The sequence below is a fragment of the Trichechus manatus genome, unplaced genomic scaffold (assembly GCF_000243295.1).
Source record: "Trichechus manatus latirostris isolate Lorelei unplaced genomic scaffold, TriManLat1.0 scaffold00076, whole genome shotgun sequence".
In the NCBI taxonomy this organism is placed as follows: domain Eukaryota; kingdom Metazoa; phylum Chordata; class Mammalia; order Sirenia; family Trichechidae; genus Trichechus; species Trichechus manatus.
The window spans coordinates 10,352,535-10,377,077 of NW_004444012.1; the positions used below are offsets into that span (position 1 = coordinate 10,352,535).

The window sequence follows — 24,543 nt, forward strand, 5'->3', positions numbered from 1 at the left end:
CCTTGTGTCTTTAGTTTTCTTCATTCTCCCTTGCTCCCAAAGGGGTGAGACCAGTGGAGTATCTCAGATGGCTGCTCACAGGCTTTTAAGACCCCAGATGCTACTCACCAACGTAGAATGTAGAACATTTTCTTTATAAACTATGTTATGCCAATTGAGCTAGATGTTTCCCTAGACCATGGACGCCTGGGGGGCTTTTTAAAGCAATACTGATGTCAGTAGAGCTGGATGGCTAGGGGTGTGGCTCGAGTACCTGTATTATTTAGAAGCTCCCAACTGATTCTGACTCATAGTGAGGAGTCCAGCCTTAGTGCCAGGAGTTAGTGAAAGAGGGAGGACAGCAAATAGGCGGACCCAGCTTGGAAATGCCTATTCCCAGAAGCTACCTATGGGTCAGGGCCTGGGCAGAGCCCTGTGGGGCTGGGGCCTACTCACCTCTCCTCCAGCAGGAACTCCACTTCCAGCTCCTCCATGCTCTGACGGGGAAGACAGAAAGGCAGCTGTGAGCTGTGCTGCACCCCTTTGCAGGGCCAGCACCCCTGCCACCCCGTGGACCTGCCCCTGCCCTTCCCACATGGTCGCTCTGCTGTCCTGGAGTGGGGGCAGCCGCTCCAGGCTCTCGTTGCTCTCTGCCTCTCTCTGGTCCCAAGTCTTTGTCTCCAGAAACATCACTGACAACCCAGGGGAGGGTGAGCGTGTGGAGCTCCGTCTGTGTTGGGGCATTTTCTTTTCATCTTCCACCCCCAGCTTCCACTGCTCTCCTACCTTCCCAAAGTGTCCCCAGTGCCTAAACAGTACCTGGCCCATAGTCAAAAAACCAGTTGCTGACAAGTTGACTCTGACTCATGGCAACCCTATGTGTGTCAGAGTAAAACTGTGATCCATAGCATTTTCAGTGGCTGATTTTTTGGAAGTAGATTGCCAGGCCTTTCTTCTGAGGTGCCTTTAGGTGGACTTGAACCACCAACTTTTGCGCCATCCAAGGATTCTGTCTCATACTAGGCACACAAATATTTGTTGAATACATCTATAACTAGATAATGTTCTGGTCCTTTCCATCTCTGACTGTCTCTGATTTGCAGATTTACCCTCATTTACCCTTATCATCCTCTGTCTCCTGGGGCCACCCCAATAGCAGGACTCTGAGGGAATAAAAGGGGGAAAGGGAACCAACATGTACTACATCTCTGTTTTGTACCATGAATGGTGCTAGGTGCCTTAATTACGTTTTCCCATTTAAGCACAACAAGCACTCTGCGTGGTAGGTAGTATTATCCCCATTGTACAGATGAGGAAACAAAAACTCAGAGGAGTTGAGTAATTTTTACAAGGTCATACAGCTAGTAAGCAATAGCGCTGAGATTTGAACCAGAAGCGCCATCTTTTCCCGCCTTGGCTGTGTACACAGAGAGGAGCCTGCCGAATGGCGTCAGAGGAGTAACCAGCTGCCCCTCGGGACCTGCTGAGGGCCTGGGCCCCGGCACACACCTCTGGGTTGAGTGGGAACTTCACATGGGTTTTCTTTCGGAAGCAGAGCTTGGTGAGGTCATAGAGAACTGTCAAGAGATGATCGTCTGGTGTCACTGTGTCTTCATCACAGACACTCAGCTCTAGAATGTTCTGTGGAGAAAGGGAGAGTGCAGGTCTAGTTACTATGGTGCATTGGCCCATTCCCAGGATGAAGAGCCTGACCTCAGCCCTAGTGAGGAGATGGGTCTGAGGGCTGGGGGACTAGGACAGAGACCCCTGCTCCGACATGAGAGCCATTTATTGGGAAATTAATTAAGGGAAGAAAGTGTCTATTCTCTCCTATCCAATGGTTTGAAGCCTTCCTGCCCCTCTGCTCTGAACTCTCCTACTCATAATTTTGCCTTTTTACAAGTGTGGCAGGCTGAAGGAAGGATGGAAAGGGCAGGGCAGGCAAGGCTTCTGCCAAGATAGAGAACATGCCCATTATTGGGGCCTCGGAGCTGAAGAACACCTCTTTGGTGCTGGAAAACCCAGATCAGGGAAATTAACACCTTATCATTCCAGGGCAGTGATGTGGCAGAGATTAGAAGGGTTCTGATACTTGGAGGCCTTGGGGTAAGGTGCTTGAACTCTATCCTAAAAGCAGAATATCAAGAGTTTATGAGGTCAATGGTCTCAGGTGTTATGGACTAGCTTCTAAGGTCTCTTGTTCCAAGGATCCTGGGCGATGTGGGTTTGAGCTATGTTTGCCCCTTAGGTCCCTATCTAGTGGACATAAAGTGGTTCTGAGGTTCTCAACTGAACGAGATCTGTTGACCTTGTGTAATTACTAGAAAATCAGGTGTGTCTCAGGACCAACCCAGTAGTCCCCTAGTCCTTAAGACAAAGGAAGCCCAAATTCCTGGTTTTAAGACTAAGCTCACACTGAAATCCTCCTTCCCTCACCAAATCCATATATATGATAGAAAAGATATTTTTAAAGTAATAAATATAAAGCCCTTCAGGAAAATAAAAAAGACTCCTTGTGAACCAGAAATGAAACATTCCTAATATGGAAGCAGTAAGCTGGAGCTGTCAGTGCCTCAAGACTAGGGCTGAGGCCTCCACGATAAGGCCAAATCTGTCTTAAGGCCCCTCTGCTGAGGCTGTCACGACTCAGGATGCTCAAGGGAGAATTCTCCTGAAGCAGATGAGAACTTGGCTAAGAGTCACCATACAGCTGAAGGAGACCAACACAATGAAACAATGCAACAAATGAAGGAGCACACACCCAAGGAAACAGAAATAATAAAGCAAACTGAAAAGGATTTAAGATAGAGAAACTCTCTGGCTGGAATAAGACTGGCCTTGGACCTAGAGTGTAGAATTTCTCTTCCCCTCTGTGCATTCTCTTGCTTGGAGCATGTTCTGGAAGGTACTGGAGACATATTCTGTTTTGATCAAGACACACTCAGTTCCAGCAATGATTTAGATAGAAGAATAAGAGAGACAGGAAGGAAGGTAGAAGATAAGTAGATGTGGAGAGGGACAAACATGAGACAGACAAAAGGAAGTCATAGGTGAGTGGGAGGATAGACAGGTTGGTAGAAGGGTCAGAAGTAGGCAGACAGAATGATAAATAGGCATAAAAAGGACAAATAAGCAAAGAGAAGGACAAGCAGGCAAGGAGGGAAATAAGAATGCAGGGGGGGCAGATAAGTGCAATCTTCCATATCTTACCTTCACTTGGCTCTGGATCTGGAAGTTGAAGGTTTCATTCCACTCTGGGTTTGGGCAGTTGGAGATAGTCTTAGTCCTCAGCTTCTTATGAGAGGCAGTGGGCAGCCAGAGGCTCACAAAGCAGTCTGTTTGGCTCACTGTTCAAGGAATACAAGGTGGGAAGGGAAAGGTGAGGAACCAGTCCAGGTCCAGAGAGGAGAGAGTGTGGAGTCAAAGGGAACTTCAGATAAGTCACCTCCAGAGCAAGACCACAGTTCATCTCCAGGTTCTCTCCTAACTCATGGATCTGACTCTCCAGAGACCTTAGAGAAGGTCTCAGGCTGCAGGTTATAGGTTCACAGAGGGGGATCCCGGTCCCACTGAACATTCTTGTGGACACAGATGGCCTCTGGCTCTTATTAGAGGCACCCTGGCTCTTGAAGCAAACATTTGCTGGTTTTGGACAAGGTATGGCCACACAGTTTCCCTTCTACCAGGTGAAGACCTAGGAGGACCAGCTCAGGGTGCCAGGGAAGCCAAAATAGGGCCAAGCTCTTCCTCTGGGCTGAGGGAAAAAAAGGGATTAGGGAGGGAATACAGTCTTCTGTGAGTTGGCTGAGGACAGCCCCGGTGGGAAAGAGCTTGTGGGGGGGGGGGAGGCAAGTCATTCAGCAGGATCTAGAAGCAAGGACCATCATCTACATATGACTTAATGCCTCAGATGCACTGGCCGAGCTCTTCATACCTGTCCTGGACTCCTAGCGTGAACTTTGGGGGCCAAAACCCATCACATCCGTGGTCAAGTACTTTTTTTTTAAATTCTAAGTGAACAGTCCAAATGCGACGTTGCCGAATGTATTCTGGAGGAGAAACAAGGTCTTTGTCCCCAAAAGAGCCTCCCAAGGTGGAAAAAGATCTCCCAGGTCTTCAGAAGGGAGCAGCAGAGGGATGGGGTGAAGAATAGTAGCCCAACCTGACTCCCCCCTCCATCCTGCCTGGAGGAGAGAGGGAGAAGTGCCATGATTGTCTGGTCACAGGGGAGAACAGGAGGCAGGAGGTGGAGGGCCAGGGTGTTGTCCTTGACTCAGGGACACCATGGGGTATGGCCATTTAATCCAGACAAAAGAATGGCCAAAACCCAACACGCTATATCCCAGCCCAACTCAATCACTTTTAGGTCTTAGGGGATGCCATGCCGTCTGGCCTTCAGGCCTTTGCTTGTGCCATCCTTCTGCCTGAAAGACCCTTCTCTTCTACTTTCACCCTACCCTTCTTTTGGCTAACTCCCTCAGCTTTCAGAAGGAACCTCCTCTGGGAAGCCTTCCTTGAACCCCAAAGTCTGAATCAGGTGTCCCCATCCAGAGCACTCTGCTCTTGTAGCCGAGCAGCAATACACTGTGCCCCACAGCAGGGTGACTCGTCCGTCTCTTCCAACACTCTGTGAGCAATGAGAGCTGGGTGACACATAGTAGGCACTCACTAGATACTTGTTGAATAAATGAATGACTGGAAAATCCCGACTTCCTGCTCTAGTCGGTATCAGTATCCCCAGAAATTCTGGGCTGAGTCACTGCAGGTGTAGGTAAGCAGGGTGGCATGTATAGTTGCTATACTGATAGGGAGACTCACCAGGTACCTGCTGAGTCCTCTTGGACCCCTCCCGAGGCCTTTGCTCCTCCTGGGCCTGGAACATTCTCCTCAGTTGTGTCTCCCGTATTCTAGGAGCCTGCGGACAGGGCCCTGCGCCCTCCGACTCTACACCCACTGGCTCTGCAACACTTGCTTAGCACGATTTGATGGACTCTATACAAGCTCTTTTCCCTCTAAAATAGCTTTGCTGTCATCAGTCCGTGCCTGAATTCTCCCATTAAATAAAATCTCAAAATTTTTAGCCTCTGGAGTAAGTCTCTGGTTAAGATAAAAATACCCCTGGAAGAAACAGGATTGCTCAGACACCACCCACACTTCAAATGTTAATTTGTTTTCCAGCCCCTTTGCAGAGATGGGTTTGTTTGTTTGTTTTGTTTGTCAAAGGCTGGGAAGAAGGAGGGTACAGCCCAAGGGGTTGCTGAGGAGGGGGATGCTGGAAGAAGGTCATGGGGGCCTAGGTGATAGTCTGAGTCAGGCGTCATTAGCTGACTGTAAGGACAGTGACCGCCATGATTGGCAATGAAGAGCGGTTAAGAAACAATGACACAATTTTGAGAATTTCATGCACTAAAGGGGATTTTCACGGCATAGATAGCTCCTAGTCCTTGTTCCTCATGAGGCAACAGAGGGCTTGGTCATCCAAATGACATGTCTCCTTTCCTGGAATGTGGGTGACAAAGATGACTCAATTATCTCTAAAGATGACAGGATATTATCTTCCTAATACCTCTAGAGACACCTGCCTGACACCACTTGGGGTGCTGGTTTGGATTTTAATTTGTTTTCTGCAAGAGAAATATAGGCTCCTGGTGGCTGGGAGGTTTCTGGGTTTCTGGACCTGCCTCTCTCCCAGGCCTTGCCTAGGGCTGGGCTGGGCACGCCTTTACTTCCTGGCAAAGGAGTTAGCCCAGAGTCTCTGTAATCGCAGGCTTTCAGCCTCTTTGAAACCTCGGGAACCCCAGGTCCTGGTTAGAGGACTAACTCAGAGAGGGGTTCATTTTCTTACTCAGGCTAGAAGGGAACGAGTTGGGGTGAGGATCACCCAGGAACTGAAAGGATCAGCAAGCACCCTGGCCCAGCCCATGAGGACCGTGGAGTCTGATTTAGGAAATAATATTGGAGTTATTATTCCCTGTCCTTGAGCATAGAGAACGTGACCCAATTGGAGCTGGGCTCACAAGGACTCACAAGGACACATCAACTCGGCCCTGATGTATAAAGCCAATAACTAAGATAATCTTGGAAAGTATCTTTTAGGGAAACTGCCACATAAAGCCGATCAAACACAACACAAAGACTTTTCACTCTTACCTTTTTCTATGAGCACTTAATGAATAGAAAATTTGTTGGACCAATGAGGACCCTCCTGACTGTCATTACTGAAACCTGTACCAATGATTGTTAAGAAAGACAATTCAAAATGTAGGATCACAGTTCCTAGCCAATCTGTGAAAAGGTGAAGCTTTCAATGGTTTTGCCCATTTGTAATGTTAATATATACTGATGACTCTGTAATGGTCGCTGGACTTGGGCAGACATGGCTGTGGCAGCATGCTTGTCCGTTTTCCCATTCTTGCCTATTCTGTAATATTCTTTGGACTCGGGCAGACATGGCTCTAGCAGCGTGCTTGTCCGTTTTCCCACTTTTGTCTGTTCCGTGATATTTCCTTGGACTCGGGCAGACATGGCTGTGGCAGCGTGCTTGTCCGTTTCCCACTTTTGCCTTTTTGAATATATGCTGAATAAAACTTTCCTTTTGCTTTACTAAACATTGTGATGTTTTTACCCTGCAACAAGTCCAGGCACAACTTGGCTGGGGTTGAGGACTGGAGCTGGGAGGAAAACATTAACAACAAGGAGGTCCCTGAAGGGGATGCAGCACCCCTAAAAGGCAGTCTGCGTGCCAGAGGAGTGTGCGGGGAAGTGGAGGAGGAGGGTGGTAGAGCCAGATCAGAGTCCATCTCTCGGGCTGCCTGCTCTCCCCTCCCTCCTGCCAGAGGATCCATAGGTGACGGGCGTGGCAGAGAGAAGACAGAAGAAAGGGCCTGGACAATGGGAAGGTCTAAGCAGCAGGTGCAGGCACGCAGAGATAGTGGGAGGGTACGGCCAGGTGATTGGAGGGCTGGGGACAGTCACACCTAAGAGGAGTCGGAGGAGGGCACATCCTGTTGCAGGCAAGTGTCATCATCCCCAAGGGGAGCGGGGTGAATTCTGCCCAAGAGAGGATGAGACGTCCGAGCAAGAAGTACGAGAAGTCTCTGGCCCTCTTGCTGGCCTCTTGGCAGACGCAAGCCCAAACCTGGGGCTTGCTGGGACTATTCCCGCCAGCCTGGGCTCTGGGCATCATGCCCGGGCACCTGGTGGGTGGAGGTCTGAATCCTGGCCGATTCCTTTGCTTTCGCTAGTGCTCCAGGGCCCCGCCCTCCTCTGACCATCCACACTCATCCCTGGATTGCAACAACAGCTTCTGAGCAATTTCCCAGCCTCTCCCCACCTCTGCTGGAGCACGATCTACATACTCACTCTCAGGAAGTCGTGCAAGCCCCTCCATCTCATCACAGAGGCATCCAATCCCTCCTCTGCCAGGCTGCCCAGCTCCCACTGGCCCAGCCTCCTTCTCCGGATTGTCCCCTCTCTGTCCCGGTTCACCAGGGCTGGGAGCAAACACAACTTCTGCCCTGGCGATCACTGACCTCTCATCTGTCAGATGGGCCTCATAGTAGTACCCCTCAGGCTGGTGGGAGGAGCTAATGGTATTTGGACTCCAGGCTGACCCATGGCGGGCATCAGGAGATATGGGGGGGTAGTCCCTCCCTCTCTCAGGGCAAGCCCCCCCAGAGCACGTTCACATTCTACCCTCTCAGGCCCCAGCCCTCAAATGGAGCCTTCCTTGGCCACTCCCAGCTCTCAGTGTCTTCTCCGGCTCTAAATTCCGTTGTGGCAAGATTAGTACACCATCTTCTGTTGCTCTACGTTCACTTTGGAGACTTCTCATTAGAATGTGTACGCAGTATCGTGGCTTCCATGTCTTCTCTGCCCCACTTAATCTCTACCGATTGCCGTTGAGTCGATTCCAACTCATGGCGACCCCATGTGTTACAGAGTAGAACTGCTCCATAGAGTTTTCTTGGCTGTAATCTTTACAGAAGCAAATCACCAGGGCTTTCTACCATGGCACTGCTGGGTGGGTTCAAACCACCAACCTTTAGGTTAATAGTTGAGCACAAACCATTTGTGCCACCTGGAGGCCTTTTTGAATTCCACAGTGAGGGCAACAGAAGTATAGCAGAGCTTTGGGGAACCCTGGTGGCCACTGAGCCATACCTGTGTAGCCACCAATGAATGGAGACACCCACACAGCCATAGGGCATGGACTCCAAGAGAAGACAAGAACCACAGAGCTTTCTCCTGCTTGGGGGAAAGAAGGTGTGGGCAGCATGGGGAGGGGTTTTTGGGTCTTCTGACCTCTTGAAATGCCACCCCAAATACAGGCGTGGAGGATACTCCTCCCCACCCAAACCAGAAAAAATACCAAAGCCATTGCCATCAAGTCAATTCCGACTCATAGTGGCCCTGTAGGACAGAGTAGAACTACCCCATAGAGCTTCCAAGGAACGCCTGGCGGACTTGAACTGCCAACCTTTTTGTTAACAGCCATAGCACTTAACCACTGTGCCACCAGGGTTTCCTTCCCACCCAGATGCCTTCATTTTTCCCTGAAGCCAGAGGTTTTCGTGGCCTGAGCAGCTTGAGAATGCAGCAGGAGTTGGGGTGAAGGGGAAGTCAGGGCTAAGAGAAAACACCACAAACAACCCTAGTAAGTCCATAAGGCTGAACTGGGGAGCAGGGTGCTATGGGCATCTGGTAGGGAGCCCAGAGCCCAGTTTGGACCAATGTCATGAGAAGGGGCTCTAGGATTGGCTGGCTGCTGGCTCCATGGTGCCTAAGGGCCTCTCCTTCCCATTCACCCCAGGAGCCCCCAAAATCACAGAGGAGCAAGGGACTCCCAGTGTGGGAAAGCTGGTGCTCCTGGAAATGGATACTAGGGAGAGGCAGGGGGCGAGGAGAGAGTGAGGTGAGCAGCGCTCTCAGACACAGTGGGGCTGGTAGTGCCATGGTTACAGCTAGAGTGGGGGGTAGGGAGTATAAGCCTGGAAAAATGTGTATAAACCCCAAGTCACTGAAGGCGGAAATACAACCTCAGTGTAGAATACACACACGTGCACACACGTGCACACACACGTGCACACAGGCACACATGTGCACACACACCCCTCTGACAATTTCTCCAGCCAGGGTCTCTCTCCATCCTGGCCCCATGAGCAGGAAGAAGGAAGGAGGAGGATACTCACACACATCAGCCCGGTGGACATTTCTCATCCGGATGATCCTCACTGTCAGCAGGTGGCATGGAGACAGTTCCTTCTGAGGATTGAGAGAGAGTGGACTCAACTTTCAAGCATCGCCCCAAAGCCAATGCCCCTGGAAAGACTTCCCACCACCCTTCCAAACCTGCCCAGTTGCATTACAGCAACCCGCATGCTGTTCTGTGCTCTCTTGGGTATCTGCCTCTTTCCAGCCTGGAAGGTCCTGGAAGGTCCTGGGAGCCTGGAACCCTGTCTGGGTTTCCATCTTTATGTTCCCAGTACCTGCAGCATGCTGATATATAGAAGTGCTTAATAAATGCTTGTTAAATGAGTGAATGAATGAATGAATGGATGTTCTAGCCCCAAGTGAAGAAGAAATACTCATGGCAAGGGAGTCCTGAAATGTTTCCCTTCTCCGTTCTTCATTGAATAATTTCTTATTGGCACTCCCGTCCCCTTACCCCCCACACAGAGAAGAATTTCCCTCACCCACCCAAGCTTGCTCAGGAGGCAGGCACAGTGTGGCTCAGAGAGTGACAGACCCTGAAGAAGCTGGGACACCTAGCCACTGAGTGTTCTCATATCAGGTCCCCCCACACCCTACTGAGGACATCCAGCATGTTCCTTGCCTGCCAAATGTCACTTCTGAGCACCTGTTATGTGCCAGGCCCTACACTAGATGCTGGGCATCAGGAGGGCTCATGTGACAGAGGACAGGTGGAGAGGCTGCAGGCAATGACACCAGGTGGCCTTGACAGGGGAAGCTGCTCAAGCTGGCCATGGGCTCCCGCTGCCAAGCCGTAGGGCTCTCCCTGCCTCGAGAAGCCTCCCCACAGCCAATCTGTGTGGTTTATGGAGCTCTGGAGGACTGTTTAGTCCCTAGGGGGCCCAAGGTAGTCTGGCTGAGGGGCCTTTCCCTCACACCACTGTGAGCTGACACACAGCAGGCGAGGGCAGCTTCTTGCCTGTTCTGCCCCTGCAGCCTTTCCTGTCTGAATCCCAGGATTTGGAGCCCCTTCTGTGAGGGTTTTACCCAGGCTTAGCTGAAGCTTTGTTATCATCCACTCCTGGCCCATTTCCATGGCAAGGGACATCAGATTCCTTCAACCCCCAAACTTCTGCATTTGTAAGAGGCCTTTGAACTAGAACCCTTTTCACATCACCCCACATGTTGCTATAATGTGGTACGTATTGGACATGTGCTATAATGCTGTTAGAATCACATTATACCTTTTGAGAAGTACGCAATTCTTCGTTCTTTAAAACCATAATGGGGTTTTGGGGGAAAACATGAAAGTGTGGGGGAAAGAGAGAGTCACCCATAATCCTACCACTGAGAGACAGCGCTGTAACTGTTGTGACGTAGGCCTTTCAGCCTTTGCTGGGGCTTAATTCTAACCAGCAGCAACAGAACAACAACTATGGGAAGGCTGAGTTGCTTATTCTCTGAGACAGACATGTAAGTAAATTTTAGAGCCTTCCTCCCCTCTCCCCAACAGCTGCCTTGAAATCAAAACAAAAGGCTAAACTGACAGCCATATGTAGATCTGATAATTACTTTTCTAAGAGTAACTCTGAAAAATCAAATATTTGCTTGGCTGTTCACTTGCTCTAACAACATTCTGTTTTGATATTTGTAATTTAGGCCAAAAGCGACATACGCTGCTTCTCTACTTGGTTCTAGAAATCTGGCTGTGGTCTTTGGCCAGACCCCCTTCTGGGCATGGTACGCTCCTCATTTCCCATTCCCCACCCTGGGCAGAGCAGGTGTCCTGGTCTGACCTGGTGAGGAGGCAGGAGTCAGGTTTCATACTCAGGAGAGCAGATCTGGCAAATCATGGTTCCCACTTGTTCCACTTTCTCAGAGAACCATTAGAGTTTAAGTGGGCAGTGCCTGGAGGTCTCTGCCTGAGCAGGGCTCAGCTCCTTAGGGATATTTCATGGAGTTTAAGTAACCACTCTAACAAAGGGAAGGGGGCTATTAGTGTTTAGTGGTAGAATTCTAGCCTTCCATACAGGAGACCCAGGTTCAATTTCTAGACAATACACCTCATGTGCAGCCACCACATATGATGATGAACAGGTTCTGGTGGAGCTTCCAGACTAAGATGGACTAGAAAGAAAGACCTGTTGTTCTACTTCCAAAAATCAGCCAGTGAAAACAACAGTTCGATCCACAACTGATCGTGTGGATGGCACAGGACCGGGCAGCATTTCCTTCTCTTATGTAGGAGGTTACCAGGAGTCAGGGGCCAAATGGATGGCAGCTGACAACAAGGGCTCTGAAACCAGGACCTATGGTCCTCTCAAGTCATCACAGCCTTTCTCCTGCCTCTGGGAGGGCCCGCCCTTCACCAGCCTGGTTCACTTAGTATCTGCCCGAGAAGGTCTCCAGGGAAGATTCAACTTCTCGTAGGACCTCACTCAAGATCTTCCTGCCCTCTCTCCCGTCAACTAAGTCTGATACCTTCCAATGATGTTAACCATTTCTTCCTGCTTAGCAATAATAATATAACATTGCCACCTGTTGATGCTTGCTGTGTGCTGGGGCTGTGTCCATATTCTCTGTCTATTGTCTTGCTTAATCCTTATAACAACACCTGAAGCAGTTATCATTAGCCTCGCTTTACAGGTGGAAAACCTGAGGCTAAGTCCTTTGACCGAAGTCACTCAACTAGAATCACAGGAGCCCAAGCTTGAATCTATTCTGTCTAATTCTCAAAGCTATGTTCATGACCATGTCTATGACCTCACCTTACTTGAAAACAATCCTTGGCCAATGTGAAGACAGGTGTTGTTTGTCCTCATCTCCTCTTTCTTGGACTTCTTTTCTCAGAACATATTTCCCTGACAGATTCCTCTTCTTTCCACCCTGAATTCCCCACAAAGTGCAGAAGTAACCCCCAAACTCTGACAGTTCTTCTACCTGTAGCCCTCTCACTAGCTACATTTCTATTGACACACTCCATGATCACTTTCTTTGTTTTTTGACAGTCAGCAAGGCAAAGCTTCACAGCAGGTCAGAGCTGTAAGCATCCTTGGAGAAGTTCTCATTTTCTAGTAGCCACAGGGGCCTCCTTTGAGGTCTACCTTGAGCCTCAGATCATACCTTCTAGCTCAGGAGCTTCCAGGAGAGCTCCAATTCCAAAGTGCTCCTACATTTTGCCAGAAGGAAGATAGAACCTGGAAGGGGGTGTGAGAGATACCCTAGAGGGGCCCAGTGGGAGGAAGAAAGCAGTCACATGGGACTCAGGAACCAGCTCCATGAAAAATGGCCTTCTTGGATTAAAATGAACGTACATAATTTGCTCCTGATATAATCAGCTCAGTTGGAGTGGTGCTAGAGATTAGCATATGTCATAGCCCTGGAGGTGATTGATATAGAGTAGAAAATGCAATAAAACAAAGCATAGTGTCTATGACTATGCAGTGGTAACCAGAAACCAGTGAGATTATGGAACTCAAATTCATAGGGTAGCTTGTGTCGTGGAAGGGTCAAAACATTAAGGAGTTGGACAAGGGCATCCCTAGGACAGGATGCCCTGGCTGGGGCTGCGTATCAGGGTGAAAGTCAAAATATTTAACAACAGGCATGGCTAGGCACCACGCCTGCTGGGCTGTAGTCCTGGGCCACGGACAGGCATGAATCCTTCAGATACTAGTTTGTGGGGGCATTGGGAGGGTCCTGGGGAGCACTTGGAGTCAGGGCTCAGGGCAGGAACTATTTGCCAAGAAGTATAGAAGTCTATTTAGATACTTTAACTACTGGTATAGCTGTCCCAGGGATGACAGGCTGGATGGCAGTTTTGGGGAGACCATGTGGGAGAGAGGCCCTGTTGCTCAGGCTGCAGACACACCCAGCACCAGTGGGTCTCCTCGGCCTCTGTCCCAGGGGTTGGTCTTGCCAGGACAACCTCCTGAGCCTCACCAAGTCCCCAGGAGGAATGCCTTGTGGGTTCTAGCTCCCCTTCCAAGTCAGAACTCCACTTTCCCCTCGAGACCCTCTCAGGATGGGGGACCTTGGCAGCTCACATGGAAAAGATGCAGCCCGAGTATCAGGATTAGCTATTGTGCAATCCAATGCCGTCCCTTTTACCCTCTAGTTTTATAGATCAGACCTTTTGTGGGGTGGTTGGGGAACAAAATGTATCACCCTCCTCTTGCATGCCCCACACTGACCCTGTGTGGGGTGCATTAAACCAACCAGTCGCTAATTGAGCCACTTCTGACTCACCATGACCCCTTGTGCGTCAGAGTAGAACTGTGCTCCATAGATTACATAAGCTCTTATCTAGCCCTGCAACTACCCCCTGAGGAAGGTATTATTACCGCTCTTTACAGAGGAGAAGACTGAGTTTAGAGAGATTACATCTCACACAGGTCACACAACCCCAAAGGGGCAGGACCAGTGCTCAGGTGCAGGCCCACCTACCTCCAGGGCCATTGCACTTTCCATCACACCTGGAGGCTGACTCCACACAGCTGAACAAAACTGCCTGCGAGACGGGCTGCAGGTCATGTACTAGGTCATTAATGGCAGAGACAGGAGTAAAACCCTCTGGTCTCAATTCAGTACTCTCTCTACGCAAGAGTCTAATGTAACTACAAATTAAGTCAAAAGAATATTTGGTACAGATAGGCTCCCAGGGTCAGGCTTCTGGTGGGGAGGGGGTGGTCTGACAACCATGTTTCTGGGATGGTGGGTCTGATGACCAGCTCCAGACCAGTTACCCTGAATCAAACCATTCCACAAGGTCTGGGCTTCCTGGAGAGGGGAAGACAGTCCCAGGGAGCCTAGTGGGAACTTCCCTGCCCAGGGCTTCTCAGGCAGACCTGGCTGGTGATGCCACCTTCTCCTCTCTAGAGAGCTGGGTGTAGCCACCAGATCCTTGCAACACCTGTGTCAGAGCTTGGGACAGCCTAGTTATACCGCCAGGATGCATGGGGCCTCCCTAACAGGAGGCCACTAGAGCGGGGACTTTATGGGACCCCAGAGCATTTCCCAGCCAGCCTGAGCAACGTCCCCAGGCTAGGCGTCACCTGGGAGGAGGCACCACAGCTGGTTTCCTTTTTCTCACTCAGGCTGAGTGAGCAGTCAGGTCAGTCCCAGCCCTGAGTCACACAGACCCTCCAGGACCTGGGAGGACAGGTGCAGCTTATGGAGGGGCTCTGGAAGCCCCACTCTGGGTTTCAGCTCCCAGCTCCTTGACTTCCCCTGCAAGGTAAGCTGCATCCCCTCTGTGGAAGCTGTCTCCCAGCCCAGGTTCCTGGTGGCTCCCTGAGACCAGAGAGGCAAGAGTGAGTGCCATCTGTGGCCCCTCTACCCACCCGAGCACTATGGGGAGACCTGGGCTCACCCCAGAAGGCAGTGTCTATCCTGGCCAGGCCACAGGGGACCGGTCACCATTCACCACAGCACCCCTCTCCTCGGGCTCTTCAGAGAGAAAACAGAGGTCCCATGCCCTGGGTAGTCCATTTTCAGGGTATCACTTATCTCATTCAGCGAGGGAGTGTGGACTGGAGGAGGGGGTGCTGGGGAGTGATGAGAAAGAAGTTGCGGCCCTTGAGGAGCTAGCGAACAACCTTCCCCATGCAGCCCCCACGCACATTGGAGGATTGAGGTCACCTCCTTCTTGCCTAGATCGGAAAACTGAGTCAGGGGTGATCTAGAGCACTGGCTACCTGACCTGCAAAGCCAGGCTTCAAGGACCTGGATGAACCCAAGGGCCTTGACCACAAACCCAGGTGGGCGGCTTCTCAGCTGAAGATGACAGGCTGGCAATGCCAGGATTCTCACCACTCACCACACCCGGCATCCACACAGCATGGGGTTTAGGATATCCACAGGGTAAATGCCCACTCGCCACTAAGGTAGGCCTAACATGGACCCACCCATGCAGTATCAAGCATTTTCTGTTCTGGTGCTGGACTGGCCCAGGATGGCTTTGAGCCACTGGACCTTGTCAAGCCCGTAGGGACCATCAGTCAGCTGGGCCAGCCAGCCAGGAGCCCTGGCCCCAACTGGGCCCAGACCACTTCCCTTCTCAGATGCTAGGTAGAGACTGCCTAAGCTGAGGGCCTCAGAGTCTCTGCATCTACATTGCCCACCCACCTCCCCCACCCTCGCTCAGGCCTGTCACCTGCCTTAGCTCCCAGGCCCAGCCTCTCACCTCCTGGCCATGCCTCCCCGCCCCACCTGAGGCACAGGTGGCTGAGGGTCTGCTGTCTTTTGCTGTGCATGGGTCTGGCAGGCAGTGGGAGACGTAGACGGGCATCTTCCTCAGGAACATCTTGGGGGCTCTCCAGCCAGCTGGCAAGGTTAGGAATTTATACTCTGACTCAGAGCTCCGCCCTCCCGGCTGCCTCTTGGCAGTGGCTAGAATTGCCCAAGGAGTGGTTAAGGTGGGAGAACAGATAGGGGTGCCCAGGCTCGGCCCCTCAGGATCAAGGGGACCTCAGGTGTTCATGTCTTGACCTTGGAAGTGTGGGACAAGCAGGGGCTCTGGCCTTTGGAATAGTGGTCTGCAGCCCCCAGCAGCTCAGAGGGACCAGGCCCTTCGAGGGAACACGAAGTGGCAGGAGAGGATGCTGGATGCTCACGGCCTTAGGAATATCCCAGTACGAGTTGGGAAGACCCTATCTCTTCAGCTCGTAGAGGTCATGGCCCACAGACACCCCTCTGGGGGCAGGGTGCCCTCCCTCCTAACTCCACTTCAGCCCCACATCTTGGTGCCCCAGGGCTATGGGCAGGGCCTTATGGGAAGCAAGAAGCATGGTCTGGGGCCCCCAGAGTTAGAGGGTAAAGAAAGGAAATAACTGTCCGAATCCTCGGTGAGAAGACCGTCAAGGGCAACGGCCCCCCGTCCTCCGTCCTGGTAGACCAGGAAGAGAGAGGGCGTGCCCAGCCTCTGCAAGGTCTCAGGGCAGCTTGGAGGATGCGCACCCCACCCAGTTGATCCCTATCTCAGGCCTGCGCTTGGCTCACCCATCAGGCCCTCAAGGCACCTGGCTTCCAGGCTGCGTACACTGGGAGTTTCCTGCCTGAGCTATTGTCTGGGGCACCACAACCGGCTTTTCTGGCCCATAGACGGAAGCAAGTTTATGAAATTGAGGGTGAGAGCTGAACGCAGGGCTGCCTGGGCCCAAATGCAAGGATGGAAACTGTGGGACCTTGTCATGCTCCAAGGAGAGGACATCCCCAGCCCGCTCCTGTCTGCCTCCCTGCTCCAGAGAGAGGGTTGGCCTGGCAGCTCCCAGCTGGGACCTTCTGTGCCTCTGCCATCTACGCCATTGCCAAACTCAACACCCACATCCCTGAGTGGACTCCACTTAGTCCAACTCAGTTCACGTAGTCGCTAGTGAACGTCTCCTGTATACACGCTGCTAAGAGAGCAAATCCTGGTCTTGAAGTTGCTGACATTCAAGATAGGGAGAGAAATGCATCCAAGCCCTCAGGACTCAGAGCTCTGCGTCTCCCTGTCGTCACAGGGAGCTGTCCTGGAAGGACCAAGAAAAATCCTTTCCGTCTGTAAGTGGTTTACAGGGCTTTGTCACACAACCAATAACCAGCCAGGGAGCACAGACAGTGGGAAGTGGGTTTCAGCAGGGGAGGGAAAGAGTGGATCTGAGACGCCTTCATGGAGGAGGTGGCACTTGAATTGGGCTTTGGATGGTAGATAGGATTTCAACAGTTAATGATGGGAGGGAAAGGCATACTAGGAGGAAGGAACAGCATGAGCAAGGGCAGGGAGGCCAGAAATCGGGGTATGTTCAGGGAACAGCAAGTGGTCTGGTGCCTGAAGTAGTGAGTTGTGTGGGAGAAGGTATGGGGTGTGGAAAGATGGGCACGGCGGGAGGGGAAGTTGGGCGGGAAGAAGTGAGGCTTTGCAAAGGAATAAATCTAGAAAGATAGATTAGGTTCCAAAGGCTGTGCTTTAGAAATTCAGACTTAGTCTCTAACCAGTGGGGAGCCATTGATGCTTTCTGAACAGGGAGTGACATGATCAAAACAGAACTTTAAGAAGGCAATGCTGATTGATGTTAGAGCAGGGAATCAGTTTGGAGGGAACCATCTAGGATAGAGGAAGTAGAATGGGAAGACAGGAAGTGAGGGGAGAGACGGAAGTGAGAGCAGTAAGAGATGAGTCCAGGAATTGTTGCGGTAATGCAGCCCACAGCACCACACCATCCTGAGGGTGTAAGAGGTAGAGGGGGTGCTGATTGGAAGCCCAGGGGATCATCTCCCTGAGAACCCTGCCTGTCTCCCCATCCTCTTCACTCTCCATACCCACCACCCCATCAAACAGACCCAGGGCAAGCCAGAAGCTCCAGAGTGTTCCTCAAGGCCTGGCATTCAAGTTCCCCTTCTATATCAGCTATAATCCCCAGCCCCCACGCAGCCGCCCTGCCCCATCTAGTCTAGGTAGTACACAAAAATCTAGTTCTCCAACCCATGGATTTCCTCACAGTCTATAAACTCTTCAAGAGTAGGGCCTCAACTTACTCAATTTAGTTGAATGAAATAAAAACAAAGAGGAGGCTAACCGGAGGTGGGGTAGGGTACTCCTTTGTACCTTCCGAGGTGCCTCTGTCAGACCCCAGTTGGGTCTCCGAGGCTTGTTAACTGACTCCTATCATGGCAACCACTACCTGTCTCTTGCCAGCAGCCACTTGGCCTCAAGTAAACCAACGTTGAAAATGACATTCCTTTCCGCAGTTCAACCATCCACCCCCTGAGAACCCAGTAGGGTTGAATTCCTCACCTTTCCTCTTTCAAGATGCCTCAACTGCCTGTCTCTTCTTCCTCCCCTTCTGTCAGCAGCATCTGTCTCTCTCAGCCTCCTTTCTGCCTCTCACGGATTCACCTGACACACAGCTGGCCAGCGAGCTTTGTAATTGACCCCCTTCAGCCTGTACTGTCTGCTCAAATGCATCCAATGCTTTCCCACTCTTTCCAAAAAACTGGATTCCAGTGTCTTCCATAATGAAGTAGAGCCCAGAAACACAAATCAGTAGTAAAAGGATGGGCTATTCATATTGGAAAAATTGGCTTACCATTTGGGAAAAAAAAAAGTTAGATCCTAACTTCATAACTACACAAAAATACATCCCAGACAGATCAAATATATAACCGTTAAAATAAAGCTATAGAAGATTTAAAATAAAATACTAGAGACTATTTATATAATATTGGGATGAGGAGGCTCTTTCTAAACAAGGCATAAAATCTAGAAGCCATATACAAAAATATTGCCAGATTTGAATACATAGAAATTAAAAGTTTAAGTAAAATAAAAGACAACATAAGCACAGTTCCACCTCCAAAATATATCTCAAATTTCCTCCTCTTAATAAGTATCAATGGATAGCAAAATCACCTTTAAAAAATAATAGTTAAGAGGGAGATCTTGACCTACCAGATACTAAGACATACTACAAAGCTATAGTACACAGACTGAGTGTTGTTGGCACAAGAATAGATACTCAGACCAATGGAACAAAACAGACAGATCAGAGAAAGACACCTGATACTTAAAGGAACTTGATATATGATAAAACTGATACCACAAATCAATAGGAAAAGAACAAACTGTTTAATAGATGGTGTGGGTTAAAGTGGCTTGCTGTATAGAATAAGACAGCATCCCGACTCAATGCCATATAAAAAGGGCACTATAAATGACTTAAAAATCAACACATGAAAAAGAAAACTATAAAGTTAATAGAAGAGAATATAGGAGAATATATTTGTGATCTAGGGCAGGGAAGGATTTTTTAAGCAACATTTTGGAACCACAAACCACAGGCAAAATATTCATAAATTTGATTGCATAAAAATTAAGGATTTCTGTCAACAAAGAACACCGCAGAAGAAGTTAAAGGATAGCTGACAGAATGACAGCTTTTGCATTTGCAAACCACCAAAGGATTAATATCTAGTATATACAAAGAATTCCTACATAATCCACAAGAAAAAGATGGCCATGCCAATAGAAAAATGTACCAAAGATGTGAAGTGGCAATTTACAGGAAATACAACTTAAAACAACGATGAGATTTCACTACACTGATTTAAAATGGAAAACAATGAGGAAGTTGGATAATGCCAAATGTTGGTGGGGGCAGAGATAACATCATGCTCTGCTGTGGAAGGGGAGATTGATACAGTCACGGAGGGCACTCTGGCTCTACTTAGTCAAAGTGAGACTGTTCATACAGCAATTCTGGTACATAAATCCCAAAGAAAGTCTCTTAAAAGTTCATAAAAAGATGTGTATGAGGGAATTCACTCCACATCATTTGTGGTACCAGAAATTTGGAAGCCGAAATGTGTGCCCATCACTGGGAGAGTAGGCAGGAAAATACGAAGGATGCACAACATAGAGTATTACATAGTAGTTTAAAGCAACAGTTAGGAGGTTATGAGGGAACCATCTAGGATGGGGGAGTAGCATGGGAAGACAGGAAGTGAAGGGAGAGATGTACACATGGTACCATGAATGGATCTGAAAAACTCAGTGTTAATTGAGAAAAAGTGAGGAACACAATGATACCTCTATCCTAATACATTTACATGCATTAAAATATAATTATTATCATGCATTCAAATAAAATCTATATTGAACACAATAAAATGGTTGCCTTTCTGTGAGGAGAGGGTGGGGAAGGATATATGGTTACAGGGAAATAGCTATCAATCAAAAAAACAAGAGCGAGGCCTTACAGGGATCAGTGATGATATTAATGATGACCTGAGACATATGATTAACTCAGCCTTCTGCACCTGAGGTTAAAGTCTTCTTTCTTCCAGCTTTTCCCAAGCTTCACTGCCACTGCTCTAGTCCAGACCATCATCTTATCTCACCTCACCTGCATTAGCCTAACTGGTCTCCCTGCTTCAACTTTTGCCTTCCTAGAAATCGTTCTCTGTAGAAGAGCAAGGGTGAACTCCTAAAAACGTAAGCTAGATTATGGGGCTGCTCTGATTCAAACCCTTTTGTAGCTTCTTGTTGCCCTTGCTTCTTGCCATGGCTCTGAAAGGTCCTACGTGGTCTGGTTCCTCATATGTGGTCTACTCCTTCTATCACACACAGGTTCCGGCTACCCTGGCCCTGCTGTGCCCTGAGCATGCCAAGTTCTTTCCCGCTTCAGGGATCTTGCACTTGCCTGAAGCCCTTGGCCCTACTCTTTGCACAGCTGGCTCTTTCTCATCCATCATGGTGCCACTCAGATGTCACTTTCTCCAAGAGCCCTTCCCTGGCTACCCTTCATAATGTGTGTGCCTTTAGCCTGCCTATTTGCTTCTGCACTGCTCTGCTTATTAATTTAATTTAATGTATTGTATCATGAATTATCTTGTTTATTTACTCTTTTTGACTCTTTCCAATGAATAGTAACCCTCTTGAGGGCAGGAACATGGCTCGTCTCGTTTATCAACTGGAAACACCTAATGGCCGTCAGTCGGGGATGGTCAAATGAGTTATGGCCCACTCACACGCTAGAATAATACAGGGATGTCAACAAGAAAGAAGTGGCCAACGTTTATTTAATGTTTACAAAGGGGCAAGGACTAGTCTAAGTGCTTTACATTACCCATGAAGTACATACTATTATTATCTCATTTTAAAGAAGAAGAATTGAAACAGAGAGAGGATAAGCAACTTGCTCAGGGTCGCATGTTGGTAAGTGCCAGAACTAGAAGGAAACTCAGTCTGGCCACGGAACTTCTGCCTTTAACCACTATATATATATACACTGCCTCTTGGGAGAAGCACAGATATCACATACAAAGCTCTTGTCCTGGAAAACTGCAATATGTTTTTACAAGGCTTCTTCTATGTGCCCATGTTCCTCTATAGATAGATTTTGATTTCCAAAAACAAACATACATTAAGTAAATATAATTTCCCTAGCATAAAGTAAAACAAACATTATAGTCTCTAGGTCATGGGAAATAAAAAAAAAATCAACGATTGAAGTTAATATGTCAAGATGTCTCAGAACTTCTGGCCAACAAATTAGACATGACTCTGTTTCATGACGACTAATACAAAATAAGTGAAATCTGGCAAGAAAGCACCTTCATCTTAACTTAGATATTTTTTATATTGTTAGTGTCATCAATGGATCTGGCTCGTAAATATTTTCTGTCCTCTTTTATCTTTACAACAAGATGTTAAGGGCCAGCTCGGTGCTTTGCATTCTCAAAGCACTTGTATCCACAGCTCAAAATTTCTTAATCTCTTGAAGTTCCTGCTATTAAAATTTGTGACCTCCAGCTTGTCCAAGGCAAGGTCAAGGAAGCTCCACAGACACATCCAAACTCCCTGAGGGACTGAATTACTGGGCTGAGGACTGTGGGGACCATGGTCTCGGAGAACATCTAGCTCCATTGGCATAACATAGTTTATAAAGAAAATGTTCTACATTCTACTTTGGTGAGTAGCATCTGGGATCTTAAAATCTTGTGAGCAGCCACCTAAGATACTCCACCGGTCTCACCCCTTTGGGAGCAAGGGAGAATGAAGAAGACTAAAGATACAAGGGAAAGATTAGTCCCAAGGACTAATGGACCACGACTACCACAGCCTCCACCAGACTGAGTCCAGCACAACTAGATGGTGCCCGGCTGCCACCACTGACTGCTCTGACAGGGATCACAACAGAGGGTCCCAGACAGAGCTGGAGAAAAATGTAGAACAAAATTCTAACTAACACACACACACACATACACACACACACACACACACACACACAAAGACCAGACTTACTGGTCTAATAGACTGGAGAAACCATAAGAGTATGGCCCCCAGACACCCCTATAGCTCAGTAATGAAATCACTCCTGAGGTTCACCCTTCAGCCAAAGATTAGACAGGCCCCTAAAACAAAATGAGACTAAATGGACACATCAGCCCAGGGGCAAATATGAGAAGGCAGGAGGGGACAGGAAAGCTGGTAATAGGGAACTAAGGTCAGGAAGGGGAGAGTGTTAACATGTTGTGGGGTTGGCAACCAATGTCACAGAACAATATGTGTATAGTTTTCTCTGTAAACCTTTATCTAAAGTACAATTTAAAAAAATAAACAAACAAAAAAAAACTTGTGACCTCTGGTTTCACTGGGATAGTAGAGCTCCTGACTCTCTTGCTCACACAGTAGGACAGTCAGAAACTTTTGAACACAGAGTTTGCTCTTTATCACCAGTCACCTTGGTGAGGACATAGTTGAAGACAACATTGTCATTGTCTGAAACCTGATTGAACAGTATAGTGGTTAAGGAACTAGACTTCGAAGTTTAACAGACCTGGTTCAAACCCTGGTTCTGCTACATATTAGCTGCATGAACTTGGGCAAGTGAACCTCTCTGAACATGAGTTTCTCCATCTGTTAAATGGGAAGCATAATAGCTTCTACCTCATAGAATGGTTGTGAAGACTCAGTGAGATAAAGTGCTTAGTACAGTGCCCGGCACATGACCAACCCTTTTAGTTATTGTTGATAGTTGCCATCAAGTTGATTCCAACTCATGGTGACCCCATGTATGCAGAGTGGAACTACTCCATAGGGTTTTCAAGGCTGTAACCTGTCTTTAGGCACCTCTGGGTAGGTTCAAACCACCAACCTTTTGGCTAGTAGTCAAAAACTCAACCTAATTAGTTGTAATCGTTGTTAGGTGCCATCGAGTCTGTTCCAACTCATAGCAACCCTATAGGACAGAGTAGAACAGCCCCATAGGGTTTCCAAGGAGTGGCTGGTGGGTTTGAACTGCTGACATTTTGGTTAGCAGCCGAGCTATTAACCCTGTGCCACCAGGGCTCCAAGTTAGTTGTAGGACCCACTATAAGTGATGTGAGCCATAGTATAGTAACACCAGGGGAACAAAGACACAATCGCTGCCCCAAAGACTCACAACCTAGTTGGGTGGGACAGAAAGGTCTCACAAATGGTTTTAGATTTATCATGTCACACAAGAGGAAACAGGTATAAAAAAGTGCTGCTCAAAGAGCATAGTCACCCAGGGCTGGGAAGGTTAGAAGAGGTCGCCTGGAGTAGAAGGAACTCAACTTGCCCTTGAAGGAAGGGTTGTTGCTATTGTGTGCTGTCGAGTCGATCCAGACTCATAGCAACCTAACAGGACAAATCGAACTGCCCAGTAGGGTTTCCTAGGCTGTAATCTTTACCAGAACAGATTGCAAGGTCTTTTCTCTCAAAGAGCAGCTGGTAGGTTCAGCTGCCAACCTTTTGGTTAACAGTTAAGCACACTTAACCATTGCACCACCAGGGCTCCTTGAAGGCAGTAAGACCAGACAAATGAAGATGTGAATAAAGGGCATTTTTGTCAGGAGGGACAGCATGAGCAAAGGAGGTTACAGAGGATCATGCATACCAAGTGAAAGAATCTTGATCTTTTTTTTGTTGGTAGTGGTGACTCATGGTAGGTTTTTGAGCAATGAGTGTTTAAGAAAGACATCAAATCTTACTCCTTTGGGTAAGGCAGGTGACTGACCACCAGCACTGTGAGGTTTGAGTGAGCTGGGAGTAGGTGTGTCTTCTTCGTCAGCCCAGGGTGGCTCTGGCAATATCCTTCGTGAGAGCCACTCCTTTGGGCAAGCCATGGCCTGCAGAAGGCCCCTGAAAAAGGCCTTTCCCTTCTAAGCTCAGAGACATGGCTGACGGGGTCTAGTCCTCTCCCACACCACAGCAGCCCCTGACCTGTGTTTAGTTCAGACGAAGTCTGCACACTACAGACGCTGCCTTTCTATCTGGCTTCTTTACAGGGATGGAAGGACCTCTTGCTCTACACGAGGAGGCTTGATTTGGCAAAGGCTGGGCTGGGCAGAAGTTACCTGGCCAAGGGGCCCACAGGGCACCAGGTACCAGCAACAGATGGCCTTGCTAAGTGGCATCTCCCAACAGCATGGGGCCAACAGTAACCTGAGTGGAGAATGTTTGCTGAGCACTCACTGCCAAGCACCGGGCTCTGATTCTGAACAGAGATTTCCTGTAAGTGTGGGACCCTTTAGTTTGGAAATATTCTCTCTGAGAATCAAAGAGTCATCAAGGAGTTAAAAAGAGAGAGAGGTGAAATGTGACCATGTTAACTATGCAGTTTTTGAGTTTCTGTGTGTGCTTTTGTTCCTGCAATCCCTCTGGTACTTTCTGCCCTCAAACTGGCCCTTGGCCTCTACTGCCCCGAGGGAGGCCATCTTCTTTAGAATACAAACAGAAGCAGAATTTCAATCTTGGCTTCTGAGCAACTCTGGACCTCAACTTTTCTGTTAACGATAGACTTGGAAAAATGCTTAGCTAGTCACTGAGCCTATTGTGCGCCCCCCACCTCCACCATCAAACAACAA

At 48.8% G+C, this 24,543-nt stretch overlaps 1 protein-coding gene across 1 annotated transcript in view; it reads right to left on the bottom strand.

The window, feature by feature from the left end:
* The window catches only part of PLA2G4E (phospholipase A2 group IVE), a 67,031-nt gene that overhangs the window by 21,168 nt on the left and 21,320 nt on the right, over positions 1-24,543 (bottom strand). Inside the window, exons 2-5 of the mRNA XM_004380656.2 lie at positions 9,171-9,243; positions 3,190-3,326; positions 1,489-1,620; positions 436-476 (exon numbers count right to left, since the gene is read on the bottom strand). Of these exons, the coding sequence (XP_004380713.1) occupies positions 436-476; positions 1,489-1,620; positions 3,190-3,326; positions 9,171-9,243 (383 nt within the window). The remainder of the gene's footprint in view (positions 1-435; positions 477-1,488; positions 1,621-3,189; positions 3,327-9,170; positions 9,244-24,543) is intronic.